Source organism: Pleurodeles waltl, chromosome 5, assembly GCF_031143425.1.
Source record: "Pleurodeles waltl isolate 20211129_DDA chromosome 5, aPleWal1.hap1.20221129, whole genome shotgun sequence".
In the NCBI taxonomy this organism is placed as follows: domain Eukaryota; kingdom Metazoa; phylum Chordata; class Amphibia; order Caudata; family Salamandridae; genus Pleurodeles; species Pleurodeles waltl.
This window is the reverse complement of record NC_090444.1, coordinates 1,248,622,775-1,248,643,346: the sequence shown is the minus strand read 5'-3', so window position 1 is coordinate 1,248,643,346 and position 20,572 is coordinate 1,248,622,775. Positions and strand designations below refer to the sequence as shown.

At 44.7% G+C, this 20,572-nt stretch overlaps 1 protein-coding gene across 1 annotated transcript in view; it reads left to right on the top strand.

Moving 5' to 3' along the window:
• The window catches only part of RNGTT (RNA guanylyltransferase and 5'-phosphatase), a 1,492,790-nt gene that overhangs the window by 241,235 nt on the left and 1,230,983 nt on the right, over positions 1-20,572 (top strand). Inside the window, exon 6 of the mRNA XM_069235480.1 lies at positions 12,297-12,540. Coding sequence (XP_069091581.1) covers positions 12,297-12,540 — 244 coding nt within the window. The remainder of the gene's footprint in view (positions 1-12,296; positions 12,541-20,572) is intronic.

Sequence of the window (20,572 nt, the reverse complement as noted above, 5' to 3'; positions counted from 1 at the left end):
TGGAAGTATTATTACTGGGAGTATTAACTCCGTGCTGCCCACTGCTTTCTCCCGTGCACGGAGGGGAGGTGGCCACGCATGCAGCCATTGCCACACCTTTGACCATCTGCGTGGGGGTAGGATTTATTGCTTTGCCAGCTGATGTAGGATTGACCTTTGGACCCTAAGGACGCCATCCCCTAGACACAATTACAGATAAACAAGGGAGGGAGCAGGCCCTCTCTCCCCCCCACCCCCCTCAAAAAAAAAAAAACCCACCCATCGTTCCCCTTCCCCATTCTTGGTTCTTGGGCCCTGGATACCCCATCCACCATAGCCCTATGTATTTTAAAGGGGCTGCTCTCCCCAAGCCTTATTAGGTCCTAGGGACCCCAAACTGGAGGGCTGTATCTATTTTTAAGGAGAGGGATGGCAACGTGGCCCGCTCTCTGAGCCTAATTAGGCCCTTGGGACTCAATCACCCAGGGACCTATGTAAATATTAAAAGGGAAGGATATTTCCAAGCCTATTATGGCTCCAGGGACTATATGTATATCTATATCTATCTATCTATCTCTTGAGGGTTGCCGTGTAAAATATATATTATTTTACACGGCCACCCTCCTCAAACCTAATATGGCCCCGGGACCTCATCCTTCACAGCCGTATATATTTGGAAGGCCCCCCTCCCAAAGCCTTCTTAGGCCATAGGGACCCCATCCCTCAGGCCCACTCCTGAAAATAAAGGGGGTAGGGGTGACTGCTCGGCCTCCCCTCCTGAGCCCTCCCCCCCTCCCCCCCAGGTGCCCTATCCCCAGGTACTGTGCATTACTGAAAGAAAGGTTGGTGCCTACCCAGGGCACCTGCCAATCATTTGTTTGGGGCACATACTTTACACATACTAGCCACCCAAAATTATAAAGAGTGCCTTGCTTTCTTCACAGGATTCATTGCTATGGCTACAGATCTTTGCGTCTCATGCACCACCATTTTGTGGATACCGAGCACATGGACTCAACATGCATTTGCAGAACTCGAAAATACACACAGGGCTATGAATCCATGGCTCTTATTGGGATTTGTGTATGAAATTCCAAACCAAATATTTAAATAACAAATTAGTCGGTGCTCAACTTCCTCTGGAACCAACACAAGCCCCCCACCCCCCTTATTGGGCCCGGGTACCCCATCCACCATAGGCCTATGTATTTTAAAGGGGCTGCCATCCCCAAGCCTTATTAGGTCCTAGGGACCCCAAACTGGAGGGCTGTATTTATTTTGAAGGGGAGGAGTGGCAACTTGGTCCGATCTGAGCCTAATTAGGCCCTGGGGACCCAATCACCCAGGATATATATATATATATATATATATATCTATATATCTATATATATATATATCTTGAGGCACGGCCACCCTCCTCAAGCCTAATATGGCCTCAGGGACCTCATCCTTCACAGCCGTATATATTTGGAAGGCCGCCCCCCTCCCAAAGTCGTCTTAGGCCATAGGGACCCCATCCCTCAGGACCACTACTGAAAATAAAGGGGGTGGGGGTGACTGGCCAATCCCCATTGGGTGCAGTCAACCCCCAACTGGTTATGGCCAAAGGCATCTACAATATTCTAAGAGGACATGGATCTAGCTATCTGACCTATACAGCTCAGTCTTGGCATGTATAAAAGTCTCTGTGGTTATATTTGAGTTGGATATGTGCAGTGACTTGGCCACAGGCTGATTTATGCTATTGCACCAGGTCTTGTAATTGTATTATTTCTTGATAGTAGTTTCTTGTAGAAAAGCCGTAGTCAAAAATTATCCAAACAAGATTTGGGTGCAGAGCTTTTCATTATTAAGTAGAAGAAAAAAAACAAAGCAGTCAGAAATTGTTATAATTTAGGAAGGTGGCTCTAAAATAAGCCTTTTTAACTCTCCCTCACAGACAGGTGGTTATACGTTTGTGTCTTTGAAGACCTGCTGGGTACTCCAGAGTACTTTTGAGGAATTTAGGTCAGCCTATTGTTTACCATTGGTATGATTACTTGGGAATCTGATGTGTGTGCTTCTTATTAAATAACTCTCAATTTTTCTTTTTTTTGCCCTACCTTTTAAAACAATTTTTGTTCTTTTTTTTTTCTTTCAGCACCTAGAGTGCATGTGTTTTCTTGGCTTGTCCCTCGAGTGCTGCTTCCTCCTTCAATAATCTACCCTGGGTTGCTCCAGAACTCACCTAGTTTGTTTATTCTTTTTTATTGTTTATTTTTCATTTTTCAAATAATCACCCCTTCCCCTGTAGTCTCCGCTGTTCCTACCCCATCCCATGTTGCTTTTAGTCCTCAGGTGCGTTGACTTGCTTCAATAACCCCCGCCCCTCTTGATTTCTGCCTCTTTATGTTGTGTTCATTTTTCTTCATCTTTTTTTCTTCTTTTGAGGTCCTGTCCACAGTTATTTTCTCCCATGGGTGTCCTTTCGGTGTGATGGACTTTTCTGCATATTTTGTTTTTAATTCAAAGCTCCGAAATTGACATCTGCCGTCTTCAAACGAATGATCAATTAAGTTTAAAAACAAGCTTGCTGCATCATGGTGACACATGCATGCATTTGTGCGATCATGGTACTGTTTTTTCGGGGCAAGTGCAAAGCGCTCCGTCCCCTGCTGTAATCTCTCTTTGGGCTTCTAACCACGCCCATGTCACGTCAGTCCCTTACATTGGTTTGTGGGCTTCCCTTTTAAAATCCGCTTGCTTTCATTGGTGAAAGGCATGCATAGGTCATGCTTTTTCCTTTGTTTAGCCCTCCTCTAGCACATGATCAATGTTTCCTCTAATTATTTCTTCTCACGTGCGGCAGTAGGTTATGCACGTGCACCCTTTTCTCGGCTGTGTGTGCAATTGAAGAATGACACCATGCAATCAACCCTGCTACCAATTAAACATACGGATAGGAGCAGGATTCTTCCTTACTGTCACCCATGTTTTGTTTATTAAGCCACATTGTGAATTTGAAAGTCAGTTCTTTCCAGTTACATTGACTAACCAGATATAAGGTGAGATACAAGTGAGATGCGGAGCCCTCAACATTTTGCCGGACTTTACTTCACAAAAACATTACCTTTCTGCAATTTATGTACCCTTCATAGGTATTGTTGTTTTTATGTTGAGAGCTACAAACTCAAAGGCAGAGCAAAATGGTTTTTTTAACAGAATCCATGATTAGCTGAAAAAACCATAGCACTTTACTGATCAACAGAACATATATTACATTGGAAAGAAGAACCATCAAATAGTCCTTGAAAAGATGTATGGTTACCATCGCAGTGCATCCTTCCGCATGCCTGTGGCATAGAATGCGACAATCTGGTTGCCTGTGTCACCTTTGTGCACATCTGAACAAGTGTCCCGGAGAACAGCACAGTCGTACCATTTACTGATAACAATTTTTACAATGTTAAATAAATGAACAAGAACTAACAAAGAAACATGACAGTGAATCACTTTACCCTAAACACAAGCACACCGGCTTCTATTCATGTACACCCATTACTATGTCTGAGAATATTTGACCATAGGTTCCTACAAACAGACTGCCCTATTCATTCGTAATATATTACATGATAAATATCGTGGGAAGAATGCCCTTCCAATTACTCTCCACATAGTACCTTGTCCATCAGTCACAGGCTTTATGCCTGGCCATCCATTGTTGAGCTACATAATGCATTCTGATCATTCACATGGCCACTGGTTGCCTGCCCACTAGTTACTGGGTCACATAATACCTACTTATCAGTTACTATGCCTTAGGATTCAAGTACCACAGGGTTCCTGAATGTCAATTGCTGGTCAGCAAGCTGCTTAGCCATCGGTTTCAGGTAGACAGGATGCTTGGCCATAAGTTACAGGGCAACCAGATGGCTAGGTTCCTGTTTTTAGGGTTTCCACCTTTTCCGGATAATAAACACTGGTCATTTGATCATGATTTAAGATTCTGTAAGAGTGATGGTGTGATATATAAATAGGAGTATTTGTAAAATCATCTTTATAACATTTTTGCTGTCACTATTTACTTTAATTATCAAGCAGAAATCGTTTAGGCAACTCTAGAACACTTTTAAATTGTGTTTTTCTTGCATATGGTGTTTTAAACATGTATTACTAGGGGGAAATACTGTCTTTAAGTGAGTCCCTAATTTTCTTACTTGCCTGAACAATAAAATACTGGTCATGCCAGTAAAAAAGTCCAAGTGGCAACCCTTCCAGTTACTGGGCCATTAAATTCAGGATATCTCTCTCTTTCTCTCTGCCCGTCTCTTTTCCTCTCCGTCGTCTTCTTTCTCATTTCTTCTCAGTCTCTTTCTTTTTCTGTCTCATTTTCATTTCTTTCCCTCACCCCCCCCCACAATCACTAACACTCACTAGTCTTTTTCAGTCATAGCATACTTAACTTCTAATATTAATACTTCTTTCATTCAGATTCTTGCTAGATATTTTTGTCAAGCTAACTTTATCTATCACTTCTCTAATTATATTTTTCAATCTATCTTTCACTCTAATTCAGCCCTTAATTGCTCCTGCACACACACTGTCTAGGTACATCTAACTTACTGTCCCTGTGAAGTGTTTAACTGACTGTGGTATAACATGCACTCTATGGCAGCAACTTTATGCTGCAGCGGAATGGGATCATAGTTATATGCATCCTGTAAGGGGCGGCGTTAGTGCTGGTGGCACCTGATTTGATCATCTTTTTTGGCTTCTACTCTCCCATTGACCTCCTTCTCCACAGATTATATGTATTTCATGTGTTTTATAGCCCTACTCATACCACTGTAGGGTGATCAGTACACTTTGTCATGCACACATTACACAGAGACAATGAATGGGACACGTGTAAATCAGTCTATAGCAAATGTTACATAGGACAGTGAGGATCATAAGGTGTAAGTGTCACATGTCATCCAAACTGGTAAGCAGTATATTCTGAGTGTTTGGTCCAGAGAAGCATAAACTAAGAATTTAAAACATACCACAGTGGTTGCGGTTGGCTTAACTAATAAGAATGTATTTATATCCTTTTATTTTTTTAAGCAACATTAGGATAAAACAGACCTGTACCATGCACTTCTTTGATGACAGTTCATAGCTGACTGTGCTATATTAGGATTGTAAGGTATGAACCAGAAGTAAATAAAAAAAATAAAAAAACTATCTGTGTCAAAAGCAGTAACCCACTGAGCTATCCCTATAAAATACAGTTCTGTGATCAGCATGTTATACATTTTTTGCAGCAGGCAGAGTAACCCACTACACTACTGTATGATTAGTCAAAACTGCTACTAGACAAAAGTCCATCTTTCTCTAGCACGAACATTAATCACCAGAGTTATCTTGACATTTTTATTGTTGCCTGAAAACAGCTGAATACATGAAGACCTCTGCAACAGGTGCTTTTTAAAATCTATAATGTATTTCTAAAAGCAACGCCCGTACACTCCCCCTGTAAACAATATGGTGCATTCCTGTCCTTTTCTTCTGCGCTGGCACTGTTTTGGCAGCCTACTGGCAACGCAGGCACCCTTGCACTAAGGTGCCTGGGTTGCATGCAGGATTGTTTTTGTACAGGATGAGGCACCTTCCTGCATATAAACCATCCTGGGAGGCTGTTTCCTCATTATGCGTGTGCTGCAGAATGCAGCACATATAGAAAGAAGAAAAAACGAGGAGAAATAGTGATCTTTCTCCTTGTTGCGCCTTCGCCGGGTAGGGTTAAGGTTTTGGCATATCCCCAGGTTTACATGGTCTTATAAATGTGGGATGCATCAAAATCCATGAGTGTTGTGTGGGAACACCCACTGGAACGCCTCCCTAGCGCAGAGTAAGGCAGTGCAGCGATTTGCGCTGCCTTACCTCACTCCATATTTATGAGGACATTCTAAGCCACCAAAGTGGCTTTGCATAGCTTCACAATTATGATTTTGTGGTTTGCGCTGCTGTTGCATCACAAAAAGTGACACAACGGCAGCCCAAAGCTTCCTAATATGGTTCTTAGTATTTAAGTGTCATTAAAACCTCTGTGAAAATTGCTCAGTTTGTTTAGCCTGGGAAGAATGAAAGGTTAAGTGGGCCAAATAAAAAAAATTACTTGTAACATGCTGTGTAGGCCTATGCAACGTGCACAGTAAACCCCTGACCTGCCTTTTTACTATGTTGGATGGTGTTTTCCTAAATAATAAATGACTGTGGAGCAGGTATTCATTGTGGAGTCTGTGAGAAGGCACTGTGCTCAATGCGTTGGACAAGCAATACTTAATACATATTTAGATATATATTTTAAGGGGAATAAGGAATTGGTGTTTGGGAGAGACTGATAGCATGGTGGCTGCAGTTCTGTGCATAGTACATAAAAATGCAAATATAAAACAAGCATTTGCAATGCAGTGGGTCTCACTTTGCTCAAGTTAGAACTTTTTTTGTTGTAAATACCTAACTGAACTTTCCTTGCCACATACATTGAAAATGTAAAGTAAAACAGTTGACATAAGCAAGTCAATTCAAAGCGCCACTGCCGCCATGAGCGTGAAGGAGGGACACAAAAAGAAAAAAGTTCACTCACAGTCAAACATATTGGCAATCGTGCAATTAAAAAGATATGGATAGTGCACCACTGCGCAAAGTCAGTAAAGTCCAGTAACACAACGTTGTCTTTTAAAAATCTTCATTTTTTATTATTGCTTTTTCTTGAACAAACAAGCAATCAACCAACGCGTTTCGTCCTACAAAAAAGGACTTCTTTAGGGCTTATATTTGCATGGTCTTTAAATTGATTGTCTTTCCATATTATTGGAATTAAATGTCCAACCTATTATTACCCATAACATAAGGGATCAGCCATGTCCGTCCCGGTCGGCAAAGAAAGTAACTCGACAATCGTGCAATTATCCATGTGACAGGGTCGGTCCCCAATGCGGTAACAAAACCGCCCCAAGGTGGGACAAATGTAAAGTAATTGCCAATGTCATCAAAGGATTTTTTGAATGGCAAGACCACAAATGAGTGAAAGTGATGGGCATGAGATGGGCGTGGTTAAAAGCCCACATAGATAGCAACACGTCAGAAAAGCAGCGCTTGCGCACTGCTATGCTCGACCATAATAAATGAATTACTTTACCAGTATGACCAGCATAGGTTGAGCCTTTGTATTTACTTTTACACCTGCATCGATAGATAGGTATTCAGTTGCTTTAGTCTGAACCCGTTGTCCCTTGTTCGGTTGTTCTCACTGACTCAGAACAAACTCAGCTCTCCAGCAAGAGTCTGTGTTGAGGAAGGCGCAGCAAATGTCCCACTAAGAGGGTTCCGTTTGCTGGCTCTATTTATTTTTTCGCACAGGTTGTTACAAATTCATGTATGAGCTCTAGGTTGAGAAGTCTTACGGTATACTGTTGCTCTTAAAATTCTCCTCATCTTAAAATATGCTTTTCCTGAATAGCTTGATTTCACTTTGGCGATTTTTAAAATGTAGATTTTCATGTTTATTTTTCCAATGGAACATGCTGCACAGCACATTCACTGCTCTACAACATACCTTAAAGACTTTGGCAAATCCAATAGCTCTGGCCAAATAACTTACAGGGTGTCGAAAGCGAGTCCTATTGGCTATGCCAGTTCTTGTTATAACTTGTGCGCAATGAAAAACAAAGTCACAAAATTTTCACTTTAGTTTTTCATCTTAAAGAAATTGGAAAAACGCTTTTCAGTCGCATAGCTCTATCACTTCATTGACTGATTGGATGAATCTAAATGAAAAGAAAAACTGATTAGAGCATAATATAGGCGTGTTTTGTTTAAGGGTTGAATGTGTTTTTTCTTATGAAAAATGAAATGTGTTCCTGGGATCTTGCACATGTGCAGATATATTGACTGGGATTTACAGGTAAGAAACTTTTCCTCTTAAGCCTCAGACATAGGAAGCTTTGGAGGGCCAGCTTTCAGCCTCTGGTTGGTTGAAACCACATCCAGTCTCATCTTTGATATGGCTAGGTGGTCCCTCCAACTTCGAAGACTTCGGAGAGTATCTACCATCACCGTCTCGTACCCTCAAAAGACATAGAATCTGAGGATCATTACAAAGGTTATGAGGGGTTGCATCGATTTGAAAACATCGAAACTTTAACCTCGCGCCATCTTAAAGGCCTTTGGTATTTGAAAATGAAAGCAGAAATACAGTAATCCAACACTTTCTATTGATTGGTAACATTTATATAGCACTTACTACCCCCAGTGTAGGACATTGCAAGCGCTTGCCCACAGTGTTAAAGTGCTACACCATTAATCGTTTGTGGAGGCAATAGTGTTGTTTTTGCTTTCAACCTCTGTTGATTGTGTTTTCATGTTGTGCACGTTGTCTACCAAAGTGTGTTTATCTTGTTATGGGACGCAGCACTGAGCAGAGCGAGATATGGGCATGCAATTCATGTTTTTTAGGCTGACAGTTTGATGGGCTTTGCATGTCCCTTTGTTATTTCTCTTGGTCACAGTCCACTAAGCTGGTCAAGACAGAGGGCTGTCCTGATCTGCAGTATGCAGTAGATCTCTTCATTTATTCCATGTCTGTTAAACTGATGATGGGTGTTTTGTTTGCTGTGGACCTGTACAGAACTGGGCTATAGACATGACTTGTAGCAGTTGAGTCTTATGTGGATGTAAGAAAGCCAAGCCTGAAAAGAGGTCTCACCTCAACAATATTTGAAGTCTGGGTCTTCAGACTTCAGCAATACAGGGACGATAGAGTTTTGGATTCCTTTTTCTGGCTTAATCTTTCTCCTGATGCGCAGGATGATCAAAGCCTGACTGTTGAATTACCTAGATGAGGATAAGGTTCTGCAGCTGATTAGGTAAGAAAGCAGTCTATAATTTGAGGGTTCTCATTTATCCACCATAGCAGGCTTCACGGCATGTGTAAAAGAGGTAAGGAAACCATTTGCTGCAGTGAAGACGAGACTGCCAGACTGACATTCAATATGTATTGTTATACTGTCTGAAAACGGGGATACTATTGCTGTTGTCCCGTTGTAGAACCTTTTCTTTTTTCCTGACGCCTATCCTTGTGTTCTTTGGTGAACTCACTGTTGTCCAAGAAAAACCCCAACTATGAACGAAAAAATAAAAAATGAAATAAAAAACGCAGGAAGGACAAGACCGATGGCAACACTAAATCTTAGATCACAAGTAATATTGGACAGCATTGGTGTGCAAGGTTGGGCTGTCCAGCTGTTCAGTCTATTGTTATCTTTTCATTCCTGCACATGGGGTCTTGACGTGTGGCGGGAGTGCGCGACCTGTAGTTAAACTAATTTCTGTTCTATGGATGCTGTCTGCATATACTGCTCTGTGTTCAGACCCCAACCCAGTCCATGGCCACCAAATATAATCCATGTACAGTCCTGCTGATGGGCTTGACTGAGACTTAGTCACCGCTGGAGTTGGTGCAGATTTGGAATGTGAAACTTTCACATATTCTTAAACCGAGGATGGTTTGAAATAGTTGATTATGCACATGTTTCCGGAGAGATGCTAGACATTTTCCTCTAGTTGATGTCACCTCCGCCTTATCCTTAAATTGATCCATAACTTGGAGGAATAATCATATTTGTGCTTGAGTCAGCTGCTAGAGAGTCATTAAGCTTTTTGGTCTGCGTTTATGGCTGGCTGGGAGGGTTGGTGACCACTAGATACTTAGGTGTGTGTAGCAGCTGAGCTTTGTATAGGTTGGGATACCCTTGTGTGATATTTGTGGGGTTGCTGACTGTTGAGGGTTTTGGCATGTAGACAATTGTTATGTAAATCACATTAACTCTCTTATGTTTTATGGGCACATATGCAAGCATTCTTCAATACTGGAATGGGTTATACGTACAGTGACATAAGTTGATGCAGGTGTTAGCCTTTGGGACTGCTGTGTGACGAAAACTTGGGCTACAGGTTCCGTCAACTTAGGCCTCCATTGTATGGGCCATATAGTTCTTTGTTTGGCCGGACACAGTGTTTCGTGTCAAATCAAGCATTACTAGACACACATGAATAACTCATTCTGCTGCTCCTTTCCCAGTCTTCATTTCAGTAGTTCAAAGCTGGTAATGTTTTCCGGATTGGAATAGCCAAATAATTTCAAGCAGTTATCTCGATTTGCTCTAACTTGCCATTTCTAAGGGCACTGTCCAAGGACAGCTCAGGAATACCAGTGTATTCCGTCATCTTTAGGTTTGCCAATACCAAGGGTAGCGGCTACATGAAATACTGATGCCGTATTTTTAGGACATTATAATGGAGTTGCTGTGCAATGTAAGGTCTGACGTGAGCAGTAGAAGGATATCCAATCATACCATTAAGACCGGAATGTTACTGAATGGATGAAACACAAGAATATATAGAGAGATGCCATTGAATCAGGGGCAGGTACATAAGGTAGCTAATAAAGCCATCCAATTATGAGCAAGAGACCAAAGCCCACTCAAAGATATGCAATGTATTGGAAACAATACGTCTCCCCAATACAGCTAAAGCAGTCTGTATAGGAGACATAAAAATAGAAACAAATGTCACTTGGCTAACAAGAAATGTATATCTCTTAAATAGGCTACACAGAGTCTAAGCTGGTAAATTAGCTCTGAATAGACCTAGGAGAGCCTCAGCCTCTAAGGCATTAAAGGATCTTTCAGTGGCTGCCACTGAGGCAGAGAATTGTTTTTAAATCTCTGCATTGTTTTCAAAATCCACCAGGGCCATGGTCCATTCCCCTTGCAAAATAAGATCAAAAGATACACCCCAGGTAGGAGCCTTCTCTCCTCATCAGCCAATCTTGTCCACGTTGCTAAATTTAGAAAGACAAGGTGGATGACCCTTCATGATCAGAGCAGCCCAGCTATGGAATCAACTGCCTACCTCCCTCCTATCCATGATGGACTTTCTGCATTTTAGAAAGGTCTTAAAAACATGGCTCTTCTCGAAATAAACTCTATTTTATTTTAACACCCTTCTAGTCGTGTTATCAGCTCTTTATTGCGGCATTTATTTCGGTATTGGTATAGCACCAGGATGCCAGTTTGGGGTCAATGCGCTTTATAAATGCCATAATTAATAAAATATCCCTACCAACTTTGTTAACAGATAATGAGAAAAAATAAAAAATACCAACAAGAATGAGTTTCAGTCAAAAATAGCCTTTGAATGATGCTGGTGTGAGGGTCCTTTTCACTGAGCTGAACTTGTAGGGCTTGATGGCAAGATGCAGCTTGTACTTGCAGTATGTTTGGAGGATATTTTTTGTTTTTACTTTTTTTTTAGTTTAGACAGTGAATAAAACAGTCGTGTTTATAGTCCTATGCGCTTTGAGTGATTTAACTAAACTAAAGAAAAATAAGTTAGGAAATGTTGCCTTTATGGGCATGTTCTCTTTAGTTAAACTAATTTGAAAATGAAGGGAAATGGTAAAGTATCCGGGGATCTCTGATATGCAGGGAGAAATTCTGATTTTGTAGATTCAGAAAAAAAATACTCGACAGAGAATACCACTTACAGGCAAGTCACATTTTCTACCTGGTGACATGTAATTGGTCTGTTGCTATTGTGTTTTTTTTTGTACTTTTCAAACTAGGGCATGCTGAGAGATGTGTAGAAAGTTAGGTTATAATGAGTAATTCATATAATAGACTTATGCTTCAGTTACTATTTATTCTTTGAGAGCATCTCAGCTATGGTGTGTATTTCCACAGTGTAGCTTCAATACAAATAAGAAAGATAAGTAATATTGGAGTACCTTGCAACTTGATCATCACAGGTCCGAAATCTAGGAGGCCAAACTTGGCCTTTTAGACTTTAGCGAACCGCACAGTTCAGTTGTTATCGGTGTCTTTAGTAGTTATTACACCTGTTTGAGCATGCTCCGTTTGTTCTGTGCCATAAATGAATAGCAAACAGAATAATTTCATTTATTATTGTGACTCATGCTTTTTTAGAGTCCTCAGTCACTCATACTTCTGGCATTTATTAAAACCTGCAACAACCCAAGTAACTTTGTGTACACATTTTACTTTGGAAGCACATTCCTTTTGCTCTATGAAGGTTTCCATCTTTTTCCTGTTTAATATCTGCATAATGCTGTATGTAACATAAGACACCTCCAGATCATTCTGGAATCTTAGCCCTTGCTTCACAGCTTTTCAGAGTGGTCCGATTAAATTTATGACTGTATTTCCTACCATAAACATAGTTTCTTCAGGCTGAATCCCAAACGAATAACTGATCTATACATTGTCTTATAGTGTTGAAGCTGCTGTGGCTACGTATGCCCAGGCCAGGCCTCCAGGCATTTACAAAGAAGATTATCTGAAGGAGCTTTTTAGACGTTACGGAGACATTGAAGATGCCCCGCCACCACCAGAGCTACCAGACTGGTGCTTTGAAGAAGATGATGAAGATGATGACGGCAATAAAATGCCTCAAGAAGCAGAGCCTGGGTCCTCTGGGTCTACCTTTATCAAAAGGAAAAAGGAGCGTCTAAAACTGGTACTGTAGTTACTGCAAATAATTGTGTTGTACAATAGTGCACTAATTTTGTTTATATTTTAACTGAAATGTTTTGCATGCATATTTCCAGTCTAACCCTAAAATGCCATGTATATTATACAAAAGCTAGCATTGGCAAAGCTGACAAGTCGCAGCTTTGGGACCTACTGACTTTCCCTATAGTCTTCAGCCATGCTGCACAGAATCTCTGATATGCTGTGCGTTAGACCTGTCAGCTCTTGGCGTGGTTTCCCCTGTCTTTTTGGCTTCTGACCACCTGTTTCTTGAACCTGGGCTGAATTTCGTTTTTGCTGGCTTTAGGACTCGGGGCCCTTTACCACTGCTGACCAGTGCTAAAGTGCTTGTGCTCTCTGTCTAAATTGTAGTAGTAATTGATTTATCCATAATTGGCACATTTGATTTACTAGTAAGTCCCTAGTACAGTGTGTGCCCAGGGCCTGTCAATCAAGTGCTACTAGTGGGCCTACAGTACTGATTGTGCCACCCACAAGAGTAGCGCTGTAAACATGTCTCAGACCTGCCACTGCAGTGTCTGTGTGGACAGTTTTAACTGCCAGTTCCACTTGGCAAGAGCACTCATTTGCCAGGTCCAAACCGTCCCTTTTACTACATGTAAGTCCTTCCTAAGGTAGGCCATAGGCAGCCCCATGGGCGCAGGGTACAGTGTAATTAAAAAGTAGGACATGTACAGGTGTGTTTTACATGTCCTGATAGTGAAATACTGCTGAATTCATTCGTTTTTCACTATTGCGAGGCCTTTCGCTCCCATAGGGTAACATGGCGGAATTACCTAAAAATATCTTTTGAGTGTAAATTCCCATTGGGAGCTGAGAGAGATGTGGAGTTTGGGGTCTCTGAACTCACAGTTTAAAAAAACATCTTTTGGTGAAGTTGTTTTTTAAATTGTAAGTTTAAGAATGCCACTTTTAGAAAGTGGGGTTTTTCTTGCTTAACCATTCTGTGCCTCTGTCTGGCTGTGGAATACACATCTGGGTCAGGATGACAGTTGAGCTGTTTGTGCATTCACCCTAGTCAGTCACACAGAGGGAGCTCAGGTGTGCCCTGCATACCCTGATGGGCTAGTGTGGTGGGAGGAGCGGACACTTGCACCTGAATAGGGCTATGCCTGTCCTTACACAAAGCAGTCTTCAACCCTTTGGAGTGTATCTGGGGCCAGCGCAGGAATATCAGGATCTTGTGCACTACAAAGACTTTCCTTTTGAAGTGTGCTTTTTTCTTGTGTTAGCAAGCAGGGGTAAATCTACAGCTATAAGGATTAAAATAACTTGCAAAGGCAAAAAAAAACTGGTGGGGAAAGCAACACGAGGTTGGAAGCAACACAAAGTATTGGTAAGGGGAGGTCAGGCAGTGGTTGAGAAAACAACATACAGCAAGCAAGGCAGAAGCAGATAGGTGAGTAGGCAGAGAAGGAGTAGGAGAGTGGGAAGGAGAAGTAATGGGTGAGAGAGGAGAGCAATGGTGGGGCTTAGCAACGTGGAAGGCTGAGGGTGTGGAAAAGAAGGAAGGGGTGAAAGAGCAACATTGAAGGGGCGGGATGGGGCAGGGTAAAGGCACATGGATGCGAAAAGAACAAGAGAAACTGAGTGCAGGAACAGGGGTGGGTGGAATCATATCTCCTGATGCCCTAACCGTGTTGATTTTTATGCTTGATAACAAGATGTAATGTCTGTTTTGTACAACGGACAAATAGACATTAACTCACGTAAATAATGTACGAGCTGTGGGCACTCTGGGGCTCACAGCCATTCAAAAATGCTGACAGAAAGCCAGAAGACCTTTTGGAGGCCTCTGATCCACCGCTGAGCACTGGATCACTCTCCACCCCCACAAAGCCTCCCCTACAACTGCATTGTATTACCAGACAGAGGAACAATGTTTGCCCCTGTCCCTTTTAAACATGGGAAAAGCGCTGTAAGCATCGAAATATTTGGGTAAACACTGACCTTTGGCTGCATCCCTCTACTGTGTCACTACCGAGGAATGGAGTAAGTGTCTACCACCCTGGAGAGGGCCACCCGCCGAGGGGCCTGAGTTTCCAGCAGCTGCAGGGGGCGTCCTCCCGCTATCATATCTACCATTGTCTACTTTGAAGAGAGCACAAAGAAGGAGGCGTGCAAGAGATGTGGCAGGGTGCCGAGCTGGCTGAAGGCTGGTGGAGAGGAGCAGTGAGTATCAGAGGCTGGTGGGGAGGCCCACTATTGTGTCGATGTTCATTGTGAGGTTGCATACTTCTGAGGCACGGGGTGTCTAGTGTGAGCCTGCTTGTGTGTGTTACATGGGTCTGTTTTGCCACAGACATATGTGCGCCACCCATCAGTGTGTGAGAGACTTTGTGTGTGAAATGTGACTCCAAATGTCTGGGTATTTATAGAGTGCGACCATAGACGCATTTGGCCTGTTTTTAAGTGCTTGTGATTTTCAGGAGACCAGGCACAGTTAAGTTGCCTTGTTTCGTCAGGATCACAAACTGCCTAATGGGAAACCCATTATAAGACTGGGTTTTTTCAGAAACGCATTTAACCGTTTTGACACTTGACTACATACTTTGCCTGTGAAACGAAGGCATGTATCAAAAGGATGTTGGTGGTCTTTATGGTCGTATGGGTGACTGCATAGATTTGGGATTGTTTTTGATGAGTGTGTGTGTGTATGAGAAATTGGGGATGTCTTAGGGTGTATTTGTTTTTTTAGACTGGGCAATATTGATTTAAGCGTTTTGAATGTGCGTATTACTTGGTCTTGGACCATTGTATGTAATCTTGGTCTGTGCATGGGGGTTTCAATTATGTCTACACGTTTGTGACTGGGGCCCATATTGACACTCAGTATCTTCCTCTGCATGATGTTCCTTTGCTTGCGAGTACTTCTAGGTGTGTGCCTGTTCTTTTAAGAGATGTGTGAAAGACACAGGTTTGTGTGCGTGCATGTGTGTGCTGAGGTAGGACTGTGTAAGAGATGAGCCTTAAAGTAAGAGGTTGCTGTGGGTGACGTGCACAGTCGGACTGGGAGAGAAAATTGGCCCAGGGAACAAAATAGAAGTGGCAACCGTTATTTTATAGTTCAAATTTCTTTATTGAGTTTCAACAGCCAATGTAAACATGAGAAGGCACCTACCCTCCAACAGGTAAAGAAGCAATTGGGGTAAACTACCCCGTACCCTTAACCCCCTACCCCAACCCCTCCCTTACCCCCCTCTCACCCAAGGTGCCACAGAAACCCCCCGAACGTGGGAGCGTGTGTGCGGTTCAGTTATTATATCCTCCTATCTCTTGTTGCTCTGTGGACTGTCGCCCTCTGTGAGATGTAGGAGTCGTAGGTATTTAGGGCAAGTCAACTCTGGTAATTCCCCCGCGAGTAGAGTCAGAAACAGGTGCCACAGATCTCTTTAGAAGTGGTCCTGCGCCTGCAGTGCGAGCGAAATCCGTTCCATCCCCAGAATCTGCCACAACCGATACAGCCAGCCCAGCTGATTGGGAACCTGGGGGAAGCCCCAGTATGACAAAATTTTCTGGGTTGCAGCACCAAGTGCGAGGCTGATCTGGCGACCTTTTAGTGATTTTAGTGGAAATGTCAAGGGGTTTGGAAGGCCCAGAATGATGTAGGCCGGGAATCTCGGCAGCTGAGTGGTCATGTGGTGGACGATGTCATCCAAGATGCCCCCCAGTATGTGGCCAACTTTGGACAGTCCCAGAGTAGATGTGTTAGTATACCTGGCTTCCCGCAACCCCGCTAGCACAGAGGCGAATGCGAACTATCACACCTATGAAGCCGGGCCGCGGTGAGGTACCAATATGTGCCTATTTTCACAGCAGTTTCAGTAGCTGTCATACTGCATGCCGTGTGTCTGGCCCTATAATAGATCGCCTCCCATTCCGCTGGTGTGAATTTCCTCCCCAGTTCTGTCTCCCACCTCTGCTGGCTAGGAATTCTAGGTTGTTTACCTGCGGTCTGAATCAGATCATAAAATTCTGAGATGACACGCTTATCTGTTGTCTTGGTCAGTAGCCATCGCTCAAACTTCAGGAGGGGACGGGATGCTGCCTCACACGTCATGGGATTCATCACCCAGTGCTGTATCTGTAGATATTGCATTCTTTCTGTCTCCGGCAAAGAATATGCCGTCCTTAAGCTGTCAAAAGACATTATGCTCTCTCCGTCGAATAGGTGCTCTATGGAGCAAAATTCTGGGGTAGACCAGAGCCTCTAAGATCCCTGGCTCAAGCCCGGTGTAAAATCCGGGTTCCCCACTATGGGGGTCCGGGGACACAGGAAGTTAGTGAGCTCCTTAGTGCTGGCCACTTGGTCCCATGCTTTCTTTGTGCCAGCACTTGGTCCCATGCTTTCTTTGTTGCGCCGGTGACAGGGGAGGAGTAAAGACCCCATGGTCTGTGACAGCTCTGAAGGAAAGGGATCTTCCACAGGGCTGTGCCCGCGACTGCCCTTTCTATGAAGAGCCATCACTTGTCGGACTCCGACCGGGTCCTCTCCAGGAGGTATCAGAGCTGGGCTGCCCTACAGTATTGAGGAATGTCAGGAATACCCAGACCACCCTCCTGCGGGTGTTGACAGGATAATTGTTGGGTCATTCTGGGCCACCCCCCAGCCCAAATAAAGTGGCTGGTGGCTCTCTGTAGCATCAGCAGGGCACCCGGCGGGGGTTCCGCCGGGAGCGTCTGAAAGAGGAATAGGTCCCTGGGCAGTATCGACATTTTTATGGCCGCTAATCTGCCTAACCAAGTGATGGGGTGTGCTCTCCACCGGGTCAGGTCTCGTCTGACACTCTGGAGAAGGAGCTGATAATTCAAATGTGAAGTCTCCGCAACAGTCTTAGCCATCTGCAGGCCCAGATATGGGATACACTGTGGTTGCCATTGAAATGGGTACTGCCCGGCCAGCAGCTCCTCTGTATCCTTCAGGAGCGTGAGGCTAAGGGCTTGTGATTTTGAAAGGTTTATCTTAAAACCTGAGACTTCCCCTAAGACCTCCACCTTCTTCAGAAAAGCCCGCAGGGCCCTCAGTGGGTTTTCCAAAGCCACCAGCACATCACCTGCATAAAGTGCTATGACATGTTCTTCCCTGCCAGAAGTAGCCCCCGTGATCTCTGGATCGTCCTTACGCGCTGCGCAAAGGGCTCCATATAAAGGGCGAACAGTAGCGAGGAGAGCAGGCACCCCTGCTGGGTCCCTCGGCCCACCGGAAATGAGGTAGATGTTGTCCCATTGCCCCTAACTGTGGCCTTTGGATGGCTATACACACTAGTAATCCATGCACCGAACCTGGGCCCCAACCTGAAATGCTCCAAGGTTGACTGTAGATGGGGCCATTTGACCTGATCAAATGCCTTTTCAGCATCAATGCTAAGCAGCATCTGTTCTCTCTCCGAACGCTGAGATTTATCTATGATGTGCATAATCCGTTTGGTATTGTCCCCTCACTGGCGGAGTTGGATAAAGCCTGCCTGATCCAGGTGTACCAGCCCGGGCATCAGTGGATTCAGGCGGGAGGTCAAGATGCCCGTGAGCCATTTGATGTCTACGTTAAGTAATGAGATGGGCCTATAAGACCCGCAAAGTGGTCCATTATTGGCTTTGGGATTACCACAATGGATGCGTCTAGCATGGTTGGTGGAATTGTATCTGGACCAGAGATGGCATTGAAAAGGCGCGTCAGTAGTGGGGCAAGCTCACCCCAAAAGGTTTTATAGAACAAGCCCGGGAAGCCGTCGGTTCCTGGAGACTTCAGGGCATCCAGTCTGGCTATTGCCGAAATAATCTCCTCCATTCTTATAGGAGCCTCAAGCGGGGATGACTCTTCGGCCGAGAGTCGTGTCGTGCCGGCACCATTGAGTGGCCTCTAAATTGGACCTAGTGGGAGAATACAGGTCCCATTAGAAATCTCGGAATGACGCGGCGATCTGCGAGTCACTCACCACCTCCCTTCTGTCCCTAGACCTCACCATCTCCACCAGCGTGGATTGCCTCTGTGCGCGGAGTGTTCTGGCTAAGAGGCACCCATACCTATTCCCCCCCCCCCACAAAAAAGGAATGGCACAGTTGGAGTGCTGCGTATTCTGCCCTATCAATGTCTAGGCTTGCTAACTGTGCCCTGGCTACACTCGGTTTCCTCCTAAACCCTTGGGGCCCCGGTACGCTTGTGTATCCTCTGTAGTTCCCTCACCTCCTGTTGTAACTGGGCCCTCTTTTCTCTTCGAGCTTTGTTGTCTGCGGCTGAGATAGCAATGAATTCACCCCTCACAACCATCTTCAGTGTTTCCCACAGAAGGGAAGCTGAGGTGTCCGGCGTGTCATTAAAGTCAAAAAAATTGGAGATAGACGACTTTATCTGGGCCACCACTTCAGGCCTCGACAATAGAGTAGTCCTGAACCACTACGGCCAGTAGGCCCTGTGGCAGTCTGAAAGAGTTAGTGTTAGGGATACAGCTGCGTGGTCCGACAGGGCACAAGGCTCTGTATCTATCTCCGTCAGACTCTGTCGGATGTCTCTAGTGCCCAACTCCCGGGCCCCGCTGCCGCTCACCTCGGCCCGTCTCCGCTGCTATGCCCTCGGGGCCCCAGGTGTCACATCTTCCTCCCCTGGGCCCCCCCCCGGGCCGGTGCGCCCAACTCCTGGGAGAGCCCCTGGAGGCGCCGTTATTACAGAGCCGCGCGCCTGCAAGGCCCTCCGTGCTCTCTCCTTCCCCCATTGGCCACGTTGCCGCTCCCCGGCCTATCGCCGAGTCCCAGTCCACTCTGCTGCTATGGTGCTGGGGACCGGGCCACTCCTGTCCTGGAGTCCCAAAGGTGGCAGGCAGGGAGGCACTAAGCACCATCTCTCCCGCCATCTTAGGGGCACATCTGCGCGTCCGCAGGCCTCCTGGATTGCTCTCTGTCCCCCACCTCCACTTCCCGGCCTGTCACTGAGTCCCGGTCCTCCCTGCTTCTCTAAGGGCCTGGGGCTGTGCTTCTCCTGCCCCGAGGGGCCCACAGGCGACGGGGTCGCAGGTGGCGGGCGGAGAGACACTAAGCTCCATCTCACCCATCCGGCATCTTAGGGGCGTGTGACACACCTGTTATTTTAAAACTAAAAATGTGGCCCATGTTTGCATGTTGGGGCAGCTTTAAATTGTATAGACACATTGTATAAGTGTTTTACAAGATGTGAAAATCATCATGGATTTGAGCTTTCTGTGTGCATTGTGTTTTTTAATACCAGGGAAAATCAACAGTAAAAACCGGCACAGTAGACCATAAACCAGTCTCACAAACAGCCAAAACTCTGGCCCACACACTGACCTTTCAGACCATCCCTTTTTGCTCTGCCTGAGTGCCCTACATGCCAGTCCGACCCTGGCAACCCATTGGAATGTGCACATGACATAGGCCTGTTTGAACACATGGGTCCAAAGCTTGACACTGAAACAAAAACGTGCAAGAACTCTAAGAGACACTGTGGTGCTCTTCCTTCAAAAGTATTTGCACCTTTTCTGAGAAGTGCTGGTTCTCACCCTTTGCAAGTTAAATAAATGTAAGTACTTCAGAGCTGCCTCTTTAAATCACTGCATTGGTCTGCTTGTGGCAGTCTGAAATGTAGGGCCCATATGTGCAATACGATTTGTGTAAAAGGCAAGACGTGTGCGTGCGTGCATGTGTGTGTGTGTGTGTGCTCTCTGTGCTCATCTGTCAAACTATGTGAAAGGCTTGCATTTCTTATATGAAACGTAGATGGGTGGGTGTGCGTGGCAGTGTTCTGGTTTTGTGTATCTATGTGATTCATAAGTCTTGTGGTATGTTTGATGAGGGCCTCATGTGTGGCATGAGGGTTTGTGAAAATGGAAAATTGAGTTGAGAGCTGTAGTTCTGTGATATGAGTGGGAAACACAGGTCAGTGATTTATAAGTGGTGTGTCTGACCCTTGGGTCCGAGTGTGAGGCTGGAGTCACTGGTTTACAGGGGTACATACGTCTGACAGTTGGATCTGCGTGGCTGTGTCA